Source organism: Cynara cardunculus (assembly GCF_001531365.2).
Source record: "Cynara cardunculus var. scolymus isolate 2C chromosome LG 1, CcrdV1, whole genome shotgun sequence".
Lineage (NCBI taxonomy): Eukaryota > Viridiplantae > Streptophyta > Magnoliopsida > Asterales > Asteraceae > Cynara > Cynara cardunculus.
The window spans coordinates 7430315-7445672 of record NC_037528.1 but is presented as its reverse complement, the minus strand read 5'-3'; the positions used below and the strand labels follow the sequence as shown (position 1 = coordinate 7445672).

Genomic DNA, 15358 nt, shown 5'->3' with positions numbered 1-15358 from the left:
TTTTTAAAATATTTAGATAAACCAAATACTCAAAAAGGAACTGTCACTTTATTAAAAAATATTATACAAATTTTAACATGGTATCATAACACCAAACACAAACTATAATGCCTATAACTTCTCATAACTTCATCTTATGCATTATTGTTATATACACAAAATAGGTGAAAAGCCACCAACGTATGATGATTTGGTTACAAGATGATAGATACTAAAAGATACAACAATTCCATACAAATTCTTGCTCTAAAACTATCGACTATTACAAACCATATTCGACATTGGTCGACCAACCGATTCACCAAAACCGATCCTTGTTAACGCTCAAGTACCCGGCCATCACCTTTCCGCCAGTGTTCCTCATTCCATCTATGAGAAAACACCAAGTCGAACCCAAGGCCCCGATGAAGAAATCAGCTTCGGTAGCCATCAAGAAGTTAACGAGCGGATAGTTGGTGCTTGTTTCTCGACCGAGGCTCGCTTCGTATACCGCCATCGTGATATTTCCCAATTGCCGTCTCACATTCGAGTAATAAAACTTCCAGTTTGCATACAGCTTTATCTTGTCGATCACTTCCTGCATCTCGGTGGACAGCCAAATGCGTTTCAGATGAGGGAAACGATGTCTGATCCGATCAGCAAGATGCATGTATTCTTCAAACTGAACGACTTTCATTTCGCAGGCTTTGTCTCCCATCCTTACGTGCACGCTTAGCAATGGCCGTGGCGTCCAAGGCTCGTGATTTGACCATACGTACTTTTCAATTGCAGATGGAGAATCTTTCATGTCGAATTCCGAAACACGGGATGAATGAACCAACTCGGCAGCTTCCCATCCGAATGCTGAGTGTCGTGCCGCATTTAGTAAGCCACATGTGTACTCTGTTCGAAACCTCATAAGGTAGCGCAAAGCCTGAATGATTGTGGTACAAATATCGATCGATTAAAGAGAACAAAACAACCATACAAACGTTTGAATACTTCATAACAATCGAGTAGATCTACCTGTGCTCGCCACCATCTCCGGTCCATTTTCCGATGATAGCCGATTAATGTCCCGTTTACTTCTGTTGTTGGCTGAATGTAAGTCCAAGGACTACCCCATACCCTGTAATGAAGTTTCACTATATCAATGCGACAAAGATTTTGGAAAGAACAAAAGAATCTCGCGTTTAATCTCGAATGGTGCATATAGGTTCGAAATTTAGTAACGGCATTTACCGTGGGATCGGGCCAGTCCATATCTGCTTCGTTGTGTAGTTTTCTTTCACCGTGATAACTCCGTTTTCCCATGCTCCTTTTTCATTCATGAGTTCAAACGCTCGATCCCTGCACTCTTGTGATGTCTCCGGGAAGAAATAGCACGACCAACTAGACCTCGATGCACCTAACGAGAAAATTGGATCACCGGACGATGAGATAAACAAATAAGATGAATGTTTAGCAAGGATTTTGCGTTTTCGCAAGTTTGTTTACCTTCACAACCATTGTGATCGGCTCGATTGTAGTAGTTTGTGACGAGTATTCTTTTTTCGTTAATGGCAATTGCAAGAAGCCCGGACATCCCGGCAAACTGCGCTCCCATACCAAATCCAGGTATTCTCTCCCAATCCGTAACGAGAAACCTCAGATTCGGATCGCTACAGTTCACGGGATGTTGGTGCACCCATATATCGCTTTGCACTTTCCTTGTTAGCGGATAATTTTCTTCGTCCGACCCTTTTATCTGCAACAAACCCGCCAATGTTATTATCGAATATGTGGGACCACATCATCAATTGTTGTTGTCGTAAATGTATCAGATTACTTACTAAAAGAACCCTTAAAATAAGTTCCGACACAACATATATTAAAGTATGAAGGTCAGGGTCGGCCCTGGCCACGTGCAGCCTGTGTGACGCGGTCGCATAGGGCATCAAATCCTAAAGGGCATCAAATTGTCATCTATTACTAGTTTTGGGGGAATTGGATAATTCTGCTTTAACTGTAATTTTACCTAGTAGTGATGGATACTGAATGCACATCGTGTCTCGGTTAACGTCATCATTCCAACAAGTCAATCTAATTTATAGTGTTCTTCAAAGTTTGACTATTTAGATTTTCAAGGCGTTGAGTTTCGTTTTCAACTAATTAGCGGTCATGAAATTAGATTCAATAAATCAAAGATGAAAATCTTGAATAACTGATTTCTACTGTTGTTTGAACTTACCGAATTGTTGTGTGAGACATATTATGATTTTATGAATCTTCAAATATTTTTCCAAAAAATATCTAAATATCTAACTGATTATCATAAAGTTGTGTCATGTGTGGTCATGTGGGTTACTGACCTACTAGGCTAAGACTAAAGGGCTTTTGTCATTTTAATAATGAGTATTTCTTTTGCATATTGAAATATCTAGGAATTGGAATTTGCAATGCACATGAGCACATCGTTATATCAACATAGCTAGAGCATGTTGTACAACATATTGTGATATTGTCTTAATTATTGAGCACTTGTTCTTTGCAATGCACAGTAACATAGATTATGAATTTTACAATTTATCATTGTTCTTTTGACTTTTGTTTACTTCTAGGTTTGACATTACCGCATTAGATTTAAGGGCCGTTTGATTGGTTTTTTATTAAGTTCTATGTAGATAGCGTTGTCTGTGTGAATTAATCTGTATGTATAAGTTGGAAAAGTTTTTGTTTGAGAGAGTTTTCTCATTAACGTTTTTTTAGTTGGGAGGGACATGTTTGGAAAAGAAAACTTGGTTTTCTATATAAAGCCCCCCCTCGAAGCTTATTGGATAAGTCACTTTTTATATCATTAAGCCACTACGAAACAATCATGCATAGTTGAGCGAATAAGCTGTTAGTTCCATTAAGCTTCTTAAGCTGCTAAGAAATAGACCCTTAGACTTTAGTCGTTAGACCTGTAACTATTTTAGTTTTATTTTTCGCTTACTATGATAGTAATTTGGATGTAATTTACTATTTTAGTTAAAAACTAATTGTAGTTTTCCTTGTGTTTTAAGTTTCATGTATTGAAATAAAGTTTTTATTTTGCTAATTTCCATTTGGAAAAGAGAAAACTGGAAAAGAAGAAAACACAATTTAATCCAAGATTTATCCTTTTATCATTCTATTTTTTGGATTCAGAGTTTTGCTTTTTATGTCCCCCCTGTAATTTTTTATATATTATAATTAATAAAAATCAACATGAAGATGAAACACTTAGCTTGACTAGGTTCCAAACTCTTTAAAAAATCGCATATTTCGTTGTTTCATTGACTTAAAGACATTTTTTATTATTTTCACACGAGACATCAAAAATCTTAGTACCGACCAGGTCTAAATCTAACGCATGGTTCCAAGAGTTATAAACACGTACCCATGGAGGATAAGAACCTTTAGAGATGGCTTGATTACCATTATACCCTTGTTGTTGTTCTTTTGTTGATAGAGGGTAGTTATTCAAGAAACCTTTCCACATTGTCCATGGTGGTAACTTCGCATCCTCAGTACGTTTATCGAGAAGCCGGTTGGCTTCGCTCGTCAACTTACAGTTCTCCAAATGAGGAGGTCTATGCACCTGAGATCCGTCAGTGATTGTATCTCGTGAGAACAGACCTTGACCGGTGTTTGACATGTTCAGCATTTCACTCCAAGCCGAGTAGATCGAGTTGACATGGTCGTTGACTCGGACCTCGATAACGTTGTGTGATATCACCATTCTTTCTACTGCTTGTGATTTAGAATCGCATTCTTGACCCGTAAATACATCTACAAAATAATACCCATTTTTATAGAACAATCTTACATCATAAAATTTCCAAAGATTTAAGAACAAAATTACAAAATAGCGATTAAGTTGCAACAAAATACACAGTTGAGGTCTAACTGTAAAAAATCTAAAAGATAAGGGTTCATTTTGTAAATATGATTTTTGCTTATAATGGCTAAACAATAAAATCTTTCTACTCGGCGATGGCCCGTTTTCCAGAGCTGAAATTCTTAAATCCAGAGCAATAATGCTGTGTCGACTTGTACGTTTGTCCTGGAGTTTAAGCTAAAATTTTTGGTGGGCGTCTTTTTCAACAAAGCATGTTGTACGTTGGAGTGTGTGATTGTCGAACATAGAAATCCGTACATAAGATTTTTGATGGATAAATAAATTACTCCTACCGATTTCATTTCATTTCTGTATGTATATATATATATATAATTTTTTTAATGTTATTAATTTAACTTAAATATGGTTTAAAAACAACAATTTTCTTATAACATAAGAGACCCTATATTTTATAATTTAAATTACTTTTATTAAAAATAATTTTTAGTGAATAAGGAGTGTTAATTAGTGTACAACTTTAGTTTGCTTGAACGACACCCTTATGGAGATATATTCATTTGTACATTTTTTTTGACTCAATCATTTTCTCAATGTCATAATCACTTGACAAATACTCCACCAATTTTCCAATTTCAAACACATAATTAGGGTTTTAGTCTATTAAAATCAAAACCATCTACATAACTTGAATCACCTGTTGTGGTTTCGAGAATCAATTAAAGGTGTATTCGGATCTAGCAATCAGAAATCAAGTATTTGGGTGTTTGAATATGCCGTAAATTTTGGTAAAATTCGATTGTGATTAATGAAAATTGAATTAAGATCTTTTTGAAGAGATGAATAGAAAATACTTACTGAGAAAAGAGGAAGTGGAATTGGGAGAAGCAAACTGGAAAGAAGCGAAGGAAGTGAGAGCAGCAAGAAAGAGAGACGTGAGACAAACTCCAGACAGAAATCCAACCACACATATTTGGCATGAAAACGAATTCCCCATTTGCAATGCCTTCAATGACACCATTCTCTCCAACGATTTTCCATTTCCATTTCCATTTCCATTCCCCTCCATTTTTATATATATATATATATACAAATCCTCTGCAAAATTAATAAACCATACATTTATTTTAAAATTAATATCAAAATAAATACACAAATTAAAGGCACAGGAGTCGAACCCATGATCCAAAATTTGATTTTAAAAATAATATGAATATTGGGTTTATGTTTACCAGAAAAAAAAAAAAAAAAAAAGCTTTTTTTTACATTTTAAAGCATTATCTTGAAAAAATTCTTGGTGTACAAAAAATTGAATTGAGGATGGGTTTTTTCTTAAAGAAAATTCAAAACGAACAGGAACTCATGAAAGATGCAATTTTCCATTTCTGAAATATACTGAAAAATGTAAGAAAAACGTGTATTCACACATACATATGTGTGTGTGTGTATATATATATATACATATACATATATATGTATAGGAATTAAACTTACCACATAAAAACCCAGGACAGATTGAAGGTCGACATGATATATCTTCCTGTGAATTCAATCATATATCGCCACCCTTAATTCTCCTTCTGCTTCTCTCTCTCTCTCTCTCTCTATATATATATATATATATATATATACATATATATCTATATGTTATATGTGTATATATATATATATATGTATCTCTCACTAGGACAAGTGAAGAGTCTAGTGTGTGGAGGAAGGGAGGATTTGGTGGTGTCATGTGTAGGTAAGGGAATATGTTCTTCACTGCAATATGGGCCCCCCATTCTTTTTTCCTTTACACTCTAACATCACATTCACAAAACATGTACGCTTTCCTTTACAACCCCAAAGGATGAACTCGTAAAAAAGAGTTTGTATCGTTTCATGAATCTTGTTATTGTTATATTTTGTTGTTAAGTTTTATTAATTTTTATTATTAAATTTTGGACACACATAACAATAAATTTCAATCTCGAAACAAATTTCTAAGTTTCTGGTTTAACTGACGTTTTCAATATTTGTTTGCTATATTTTTGCGTTGAAATTTGAAAAGAGTCCGAAGTTTATGCAATCGTGCATTAAAGTTGGTATTTTAGTTTGATGTTAGAAAACAAACCATACTTATCGTATAAAATTTAGTTACTGGTTGTGCATATTGTATTAAGACACGTGTTTTGAATGATTTTGATGGAATTTTTTGATTCGCTTTCAAATTTAATTTTTTTTGTTTATTGAGTACTCTAAAAAAACCATTTTAAGTTAAATTTAACGAAAATCTTACAAGTAAAAATCTAGACATTCACTATGGCCTTCTCTTTCGTTGTTTCGAAAACTACTATGATTTTATTGTTACTTTAAATCATGACATTTGTGAATCCAATTAGGCATGACGGCCCCCATACCGTATGGTGGTTATTAGACAACTTTCTAGTTAAGAATTGAAGAAATGTTATTCTTGAACAAGAAACCAAGTTAAATATATGACATTTTGAAAAAAATTGGAACTCGTATGACTTGATGACTCCCTAGCACCAGCCAAAAAATTTCCGTAAGTGACACTGTTGAATGTATTCGGTGTGTCAATGACAATCTTGTTGAGGTAAAAGCATTGGGGTCATGGTACGGTGTTTTATAGGCAAACAATGACGAAATATTATTTTTGAAAAAGTGGTTTACGCAAATGTATAATCATTTGCGTAAAATCTGGCTAATTTGAAAATTTGATTTTTCTAAAAATAGCTGTAAAGTAAATTGAAATGAGAAGATTGACTATTTCGGTCAATTAAATCAGTGAAGATAAACAAACTTAATGTAACCGCGCTTATTAAAAGAAAAATTGATCGAAATGGTCATTTCTCTCACATGGATTGATCTCCTAGTGAATCCTCTCTCATTTTAACCTAAATGTCACTACCTCCATAAGGAGACCTCCACAATTAGCAAATGTAAGTAAAAGACAAAAGAAATACAATTTTCTACCTTGGTTCACAAATGACACCTCCATAATTACTGTCCAAGTCCACAATGAAGGAAGTGTCATTTATAGACCTGGGTAAAACTTATAATTTTTTTTTTTGGGGTTTTAGCTGCTCCTACAAATTAAGATATTATTTACAAAAATAATAAATTGATATGAGAGAAATAACTTATTGATCAATTTCTCTTGTTAAAATGGTCATATGTCACACAGCAGAAAAACAGGAGACAAAATTAAAAAAATGAAAATGAAACCTTATTCGTGTCGGATTGTAGAGAAGTTTTAATGTCACTTGTTCGTGTGCATGGTTTTGTGAAGGCCGTCACGTGAATGATTGCCGCGGGGTTATTAAAGGACACGTGTTAGTCCAGAAACATATTTAAAGATGGTTACGGTCATCACCCTCTTGTGACCCAACCAATTCTCCTATTTCGCAAAAGATGACTTTGACGTATCGTATCCATAACCACATACTTCTGGTTTTCTTTATTTTTTTCGGCTTTCCCATCGTTTTCACCCACCCTTGTTTACGAACACACACATATTTTATACATAAACAAAGGGATGATTAATCGATTGTTTATTTATTTTTTAATAGTTTTATTAAAAGACAATTTTTTAAATTATTAAGAACTAAATCTTCTTTGATAAAAATATCTGCTTAATTAATGGTTTTAAAACCCTCTGAATGATTGTTATTTTAAAAATTATTATTTTTGTTTTCGTGTTTTTAAAGTTATGGTTCATCTTCTAGTTTATAATTTATTGTTGTTATAATTAGGGCAAATTACATGAAAAAATAACATACTTTAACTTGATTTCTATTTTGGGTAACGTACTTTCAAAATTTTCATTTTGGTACCTAAGATGTAAAGTTTTAAACATTTAAGTACCCGGATAACCCAGTAAAGACTAATTTTAGACTTAAAAAAAGACTAATTTTAGATTAAAAAATTTCACGTCACTGACTAGGTCAACAAATAATACCGAATTGGATACCACATCAGTATGATAACCGGTTAATACTTCAACCAGTTACCCGGGTACTTAAATGTTTAAAACTTTACATTTTAGGTACCAAAATGAAAGTTTTGAAAGTACGTTACTCAAAATAGAAATCAAGTTAAAGTACGTTATTTTTTCATGCAATTTGCCCTTATAATTATGGTAAATCATGGATTGAGTCAATTTTAGAAAGGAAAAAAAATAAAAAAATTGTAAATCCTAAAGATAGCGTAACGGTGCAATGTTTAACAAACCACTATTAAAGGTAAAATAAAAGCTTTAGAAATGTAGGAAAAGACCATTGATGTTGATATAAATAATAAAACGAAAGAAAATGTAAATTTAAATAGCATGTAAAATCCAAAAAAATAAAGCGACAAGCATCCACATGTGAGTGTGACGTAAGCCAAACAAGAAAAAGGTTAACGGAGAGAGTTCAAGTCAAAACCGGATATCTAAAAATTGAGTCGACCAATTTTAGTGACAATTTGGTGATCAATTCCATTCAATTTAATTACTCATTTAATAAATAAATATAAATATTTTATGATATTCTTTTATTTAATATTTCTCTTATTATTGAGCTTGTGAATTATGATCATATGAATATCTATTATGTTTATTTGATATTTGTATTGAAGTGTTTTTAAGCAAATTAGAAAAAATATATGAATAAATGATTGAAATAATGGATTAATTGGTTGGAAGATTAAATTAAACGATCAGATATAGTTTAAATATAATTTAATGAATAATCGATAGTAATATCTAAACAAGAATTGTCTCGAGAAAGGAACAAGGAAATAAAGAGTAGGGAATGAGTCCACAATAAAGAGTAAATAATTTGAGTTGGAAATGATGTTACCGCAATATCTTTCATTGTCTTAACAAAAAAATTTGCAAAATTTTAAATGATAATCAGTATTAGCGTAAACCTAATTCGAAGAATCCATCAAATGATTTTGTCTTTGTAAGAGGGCCTTCAATTAAGAATTTGTGACCAATAATCTCTTGTTAATCTGGGTTTTGTTTTAAAGGTAAATTAGGTAATTAAATTAGGTTTTTTTTTTTTTCATTAATAAGCTTTGTCACTGCATCTCCCTCACGCATGAACAAATGCTGGAAAAATAACGCTTTGATAAGCAACTCCAATTGCACGGTACAAACTGCATTTTACTTGTTGGAGTGTTCATGTTTAGACATCATATATGTTGTATGGTTGGAGTTGAACCAGTTTTTATTGTTGATGTCCCCACCAAATTTAGTGATTGTTTTGCCGGTGGAATTAGTTTTTATTCTTTGGTAGTTAAGCATCTTGAATGTAGGAGAAACAAATGACATCAAAACAATCAGGGCCGGCCCTGAGATTTTGGATGCCCACGGCGGAAAGTCAAAAAAATGCCCTTTATAGTGAAAAAAAATTCAATCACAAGTATATATGAGGATATTTTTAACTTTAAAACAACATGAATAATCAGTATTCATTATTCACAAAGGAAATCTATGCAGATATATGGTTATCGAGATGCCAATTATTGATAACAACATAGGTTTAACTATTTATAGGTTTTTAGATAAGGCTTGAAACATAAATAGTTAAGAACAAGAATATGAGAAAGAGACTTTAAGAAATGAAYCTCATGCATGGAATTGTCTTTAGTTGTAGAGTTTCGACCAAGTGCAAGTGATTCAGGCATCACATATATCCCAATAGCATCAAGGTGTGTGCTAACACGTCCATGAAATCCACCCCATGTTCCATGACTTATGCATCCTTCATAATTGGTTTTATCTCCCTACAAACCATCCAAAAGAATAAGAACACATAAATCTGTACCATCCTATATATTCTTCAAGTAAAACATAACAAAAGATATAACTAAAACCTTAACATGAGGCTATTGAGATCTCATTTTAAAATGTTGCCAAACTTTCAACATGATCAATTACAACCAACAATCATCCCCAATGTATCTAAGCCATAAAGAAACACTACAAAAGATCATACATAAATAATCGATGCCACGTACTCAATTTCACCACGAATTGTGGTGTTATTGATCACAGATGTTGCGTTGCAGCAGAACATCAGTGTGTATCTCTTTCACTCACATGAGGAGAGTATTCTTTTAAACGCAATGTAACTACGGTGATGAACTAACACAATTGACACATTCATATATGGAACAGTGTGATGAAGAGAGTGTGCAGGATAACACGTCAACTTCAAACAACCATAACTTAATCATCTTAACCATTCTAACTCTGGCACATTCATATATGGTCTGGGCACCAAATGTCAGTCCCAAATTCCCACATTTGGAGCTCCAATTTTGAATTCCCCCAGTCTGTACCATCTACTCAAAAATCAAAAGTTCTGATGGACAATTTGATCATCAGAATTGAAATTATGAATCTTCACAACCACATTAGTCATTTGCCCAACACATTACCTAATAAGTAATTAAACATAAGTTTAATCATCTTAACCATTCTAACTCTTAAACAAAGGCAAAGCTAGTTTAACCCTATCCATAAGCTGAAATATACTAATATAATTCAAAAACGAGTTGAAATATACTCTTGAATCACTTAATTTCAACATTTACCTACTTGATTGCCTCTAAAGCCTTCTAATGAACTAGGTTAATTTCTGGAAATTCCGAGCACATAATAACTCTAATTAGGTTTCCCAATCAAACAACTTTAAAATTTTTAAAAATAAAGTAAATAAAATAACCAAATAACTGAATAAGTACTAAAATAACCTAAGTTAAAACTTAAATGTTAAATCCCTAACCTCAATGTCAAGGGCTCAACACTCAACAAAAGACGACAAGAGAGGCAGAGAGCGATGGGCGAGGGGCCGAGAGTGACCGGCGAGGCGGCGGCGAGGCAGCCGCAGACGGCAGACGGCCGTCGATAGTCGAGAGAGGCAGAGACCAGAGAGAGAGCGTCAAGCGAGAGCGAGAGCGAGAGCGAGAGCGAGGAAGGATTTCGATTTCTGTTGCGACTTGCGAGAGCGAGAGACGAGAGCGAGAGCGAGGCAGCGAGCGACGATTAATGGAATGGACTAAGGTTAAGAAGGCTAACGGTAATTTTTTTTAAGGCCCAAATACAAACTGAACCTAGTATATTGTTTGGGCTTAAAAAAATTTGATGCCCTTAGGATTTTTGATGCCCTGGGCCGTCGCCCCTTTGGCCTAGGTACCAGGGCCGGCCCTGAAAACAATCAATGGGCTAAAGAACTCTCTATGTGTGTGAGAAAGAGATATGCGAGGAGATATTAATTGACCTACAACTTCCTCTAGAGTGAACACCTCCGGCTCCGCCACCCCCACCCCCAAACCTCCTCCACCAGGACTCCTACCACCAAATCCACTGCCTCTTGATGGTTGCATGATCAACTCACTGTTGTGGTCGAGAGGTCCAGTGAGTATGTATGATAACTAGGGTTTAAGAGTATTTTGACTAGACAATGGGTATGCATTAAACTGAAACTTAGGATAGATTCTTGCCTGAAAGGCTAAAATTCATTGATTTTTTTGTCCTTGAACTTCACTCCACAACTAATATTTCCAACTTCCTTTTGTTGTAGCTCTAATAAGAAATGCATAAGACCGAGGCTTTTTCGGGCTTGAGCCCAAGCCTTACAAGATTTTTTCAGTAAGCAAAAAAAAACCATGTTGTTTAGGTATGGGCTAGACCGGGACCGGGCTTTGAAGTTGAAAGAGGGCATGATTAGATTTTTCAAGTCTGATTTTTTTATCCAGACTTTAACCAATACCTTGAATTTTTTTGGCCTGATCAATCTTTAAGGTCGTGTCAATGCCAGGGACCGGGCTTTTTCATTTTGATGTTAACATTATCTGATTTTGCACTTCAACGATAATTAATCCAATTATATAATTCATATGTACCGAATGTTTGTGTTGAGTTATCTAATATCAAATATATTAAATAGATAAAATGCACATTTTAATATATTGTTGTTGCAAACCCAGATCTTGTTGGAAACCCTTTCTATTTTTTTTCCCCTTCTATAATTTGAAATTTTACGAGTTTAGCTATTAAAAACTTTACATTTTTGTGTTTGTCATATAATTATAAAGTGATGCCTTTTTCACCCACTTTGCACAGTTTTATGGCTTGGCTACCTAAATGACATAACTATAACAGGAGATGCATTATCTCAAATATTAGAATACAAATGTTTATCAAGTACATTTTTTTTATGAAATAACTGATTGATGGATTTTTTTATCAACTTGAATATCCAACCTGCTATGCAAGCCAATTGATCCCAGCCTGGAGTTACCATATTTGAACTTCTGTGGCCATAAAAGATTTTTATTTCTCATTGGATTCGAACATGAGACCTTCATGCACTTTTTGATTTTTTGAACCTAAACTTAAATCAATCGAACACCACTTTTGTGGTTTTGATGGATTTTTATTACAACCAACTGCCAACACATCAAATCTTAGGGTCATTGGCTCAGCATTAACTTTTAATTTTTTTTCTTATGCACTGTGAAGAAGCTTTAATCAGTTGTATCTTTATTTAATTGATACTCGGTAGTCATTTTTAGTTCTCTCTCACATAGCAAGCACTTTATATGTCTAATGTTATGTTTTCTAAAGTATTTTATATCTTTTTATCATTAGATATAAATTTGAAGTTGTAGTTTATTAAAAATCATAATTCACCTGCATTCATATATTGTAAATGATGTTTTGTCAACATTAGTGACACAAATATCACTGATACATTTAGAAAATGAAAACTTGTCTATTCCAGTTTTATAAATAATTAGATACATTTATATTGCGATGTATCACTGCATCAATATAATATGTTTATATATTTATATCTATCTATTTTACTAATGTAGAGTCAAACGCAAATTTATTTTGTTCCAACGGTTTACATAAACTAACGAGTAAGATTCTTATTTTTTATTTATTTAAAAGACATCCCTAAGATTTCATTTTTATAACAGACATGGTCCCTTTTAATAGCATCATCAATTAACGTGCCATTAGACAGTGAGGGGTAGTTCCGTCTATTATCCACTCCCCTCTCTCTCTCTCTCTCTACTTTTATTTTTAAAATATAATTTGGTCCATCCATCAAATTTCATTTTTATAACGGCTATGGTTTCTCCATTTAATCTAAAAAATATATATCATGGAAAAAAAATAACTATACAAACTCAAATCATATGGATACCAATCTAACCAAATAACTTGTTAATCTACTTGAGATATAAGATCATTCAAGTAATAATACAAGGAAAAAAAAACAATTTAAATATATTTTTAATAATATAATTTTTCTTATTTACCATTGTATTAATATTACGAAAAACTAGAACCGTATTCGTACAATGCAGTGAAATACATCTCGATTTTAATGTTTTGTTTTATTTTTTCTTGCTTTGTCTCAGTTGATGCTGTAATACGATTTTATGTAATTTTGAGAAAACGATAATGTTTTTATTTTTAAATAAAATATAATTGAGAAGATATCATAAAAATGATAAAAAAAATATCGGTATTAGTATCAAACTAACTATTTAATTTTTTTGTGTATATCTTTAATTTATTTTTGGTTTAATAATATAATTTTTTACTAAAGATAATAATTAAGTATTTTGTTAGAAGTCAATGATTATCCTAATTGTATTTTAGATTTTTTATATTTAAAATGAGATGTTTATCCTATATTTGATTATGTTTATATGCAGTTAGTTATACGAATTCAAAAATAAAACTTTAATAAGTTATACTTACGCACAATTTACTTGTAATCTTGAATTTTAAGTAATATCTATCAATAAGCAATACTTTATGCATGAAAAATGGTTTTTAAGAGTTTATTATCAAATGCTATAATATAGTATAGATATGATTTTCAAATCTGTAAGTGGTTTAATTAAATTTGATAAAAAAAAGTATATGATGAAAATAGTGTTTGTTTGAATCGATAATTTTATAGAACTATTTAGCGTTTTGAATACAAGTATATTTAAGCTTATCTTAGCCAAGCCCATGTTTGCAGGGCTCGAGGCTCGACTAGAAGCTTGAGTCGTTGGTTATCAAATAATAATATGAGGGGTATTTTATATTTATATATGGTAAAATAAAACAAATAAACTTACATATTTTTCTTATCTTTGATGAGGTTTGAACCTTTGAACTCCTAAGATGTCAAAGACCCATATACCGCTAGACTAAAAGCCTTTTAGTTATCAAAACCAAGATTTTTAAAAGCAAGATATCTAAAATATAAATCAGAACGCAAATACGTACCATTTAAATACTATTTGTCTTAATATTACTATAAGTTATTTAATAATAAATTTTGATAATCAAATGACCTGTTTTATTATTATCTGATTAAAATTAGTTATTTTGATTCATAATTTATTTATTAATAATTTACTATATACACAGGAAATAATAAATAATTTTCAAATGTATATTTAAGGTTGTTTATGTTCTATTTGGTTTGACAAAATATTTTTAAAATATAAATTTTATGGCACCCTTTTGAAATTAGAAAGTTTTAGATTTAAAATAAATTCGTAATTTTTGGTCTGTTTGATTTGTAATATTTGGAATGAAATTCAATTTCATTATTTATAAAAAATTTATGTAAACAAATTATAAAAAAATTAAATTATCTTTTTATTGATTAGTTATTATAAAACAAATGTTTTTAACATATTTTATTATTATAAATAAATCTTAGAAAGATTCTTCAAAATAATAAATATTCCATAAGATCTAAATCCTTTGTTTATGAGAATTTAATAAAATCCCGAGATTTTAAATCCAATGTCTAACAAAATATATTCGAATCTTATAAGTTCAATCCGCTACAAATATTAAGATATATATATATATATATATATATATATTTCTATATACTACCTTATAAACCAGATTTATCAAAAATCTTAAAAACAATTTTTAATGCACAAAGTACTATACATTTATGCACAAAGTTTTAAAAACAACTTACAATACATTAAGTACTACTACTTTATGCATTCAATCTTAAAAGCTTTTAATTTACAATTAAAATAACATATAGTGCAAGTTACCAATGCATATTATTGCTTTTTCTTTTCATGTTCCCAAGATACTTTTGACACATTTCACTCATGTCTTCACCTTCTCATACCTCTATGTCTTCTCCTCATTTTCCAAGGTGAGATTCAAACTGATATACACGATGAGTTATTAACAGTTGTCTCATTCATCTCTCATTCAATTGCTCTAGAACTCTCGGTCTCGTTCTCGATCTCTTGATTCTTTGATCTTGATGTAAATCGACCACATTTGTGAAGTCGTTTAAATATGTTGGATTTTAAATATATTGGATTTTAAAATGTCATACAATTTTTTTCATTGATAGACTGTAATTGGAACCATAACTCTTATTTATTCAAATTGTATTAATATATAAAGATTAAGTGTAACTTATATCATCGTTAAATCTTCTCTAATAAAACCAATGAAACTTCAAA

General features: G+C 31.8%; 1 protein-coding gene across 1 annotated transcript; it reads right to left on the bottom strand.

Annotated features, from left to right (window-relative positions):
* Positions 1 to 102: 102 nt before the first annotated feature.
* Positions 103 to 5425, bottom strand: LOC112501555. Its single transcript, XM_025105222.1, has 7 exons — positions 5333 to 5425; positions 4697 to 4936; positions 3380 to 3771; positions 1477 to 1726; positions 1222 to 1387; positions 1006 to 1108; positions 103 to 913 (listed from the first exon to the last, which is right to left on the bottom strand). The coding sequence occupies exons 2-7, from the start codon at positions 4905 to 4907 to the stop codon at positions 299 to 301; spliced, it is 1737 nt and encodes a 578-aa protein (XP_024960990.1). The 5' UTR covers positions 4908 to 4936; positions 5333 to 5425; the 3' UTR covers positions 103 to 298.
* Positions 5426 to 15358: the final 9933 nt, after the last annotated feature.

Bases quoted from the DNA above. Each gene is read 5' to 3' on its own strand.
- LOC112501555 (XM_025105222.1), bottom strand. From the start codon at position 4,907: ATGGAGGGGAATGGAAATGGAAATGGAAATGGAAAATCGTTGGAGAGA. The intron at 1,727-3,379 runs GTACGTGTTTAT...GGTTTGTTGCAG, and splicing joins AAGGTTCTTATCCTCCATGG to ATAAAAGGGTCGGACGAAGA. The intron at 1,109-1,221 runs GTAAATGCCGTT...ACTTCATTACAG, and splicing joins TGGACTGGCCCGATCCCACG to GGTATGGGGTAGTCCTTGGA.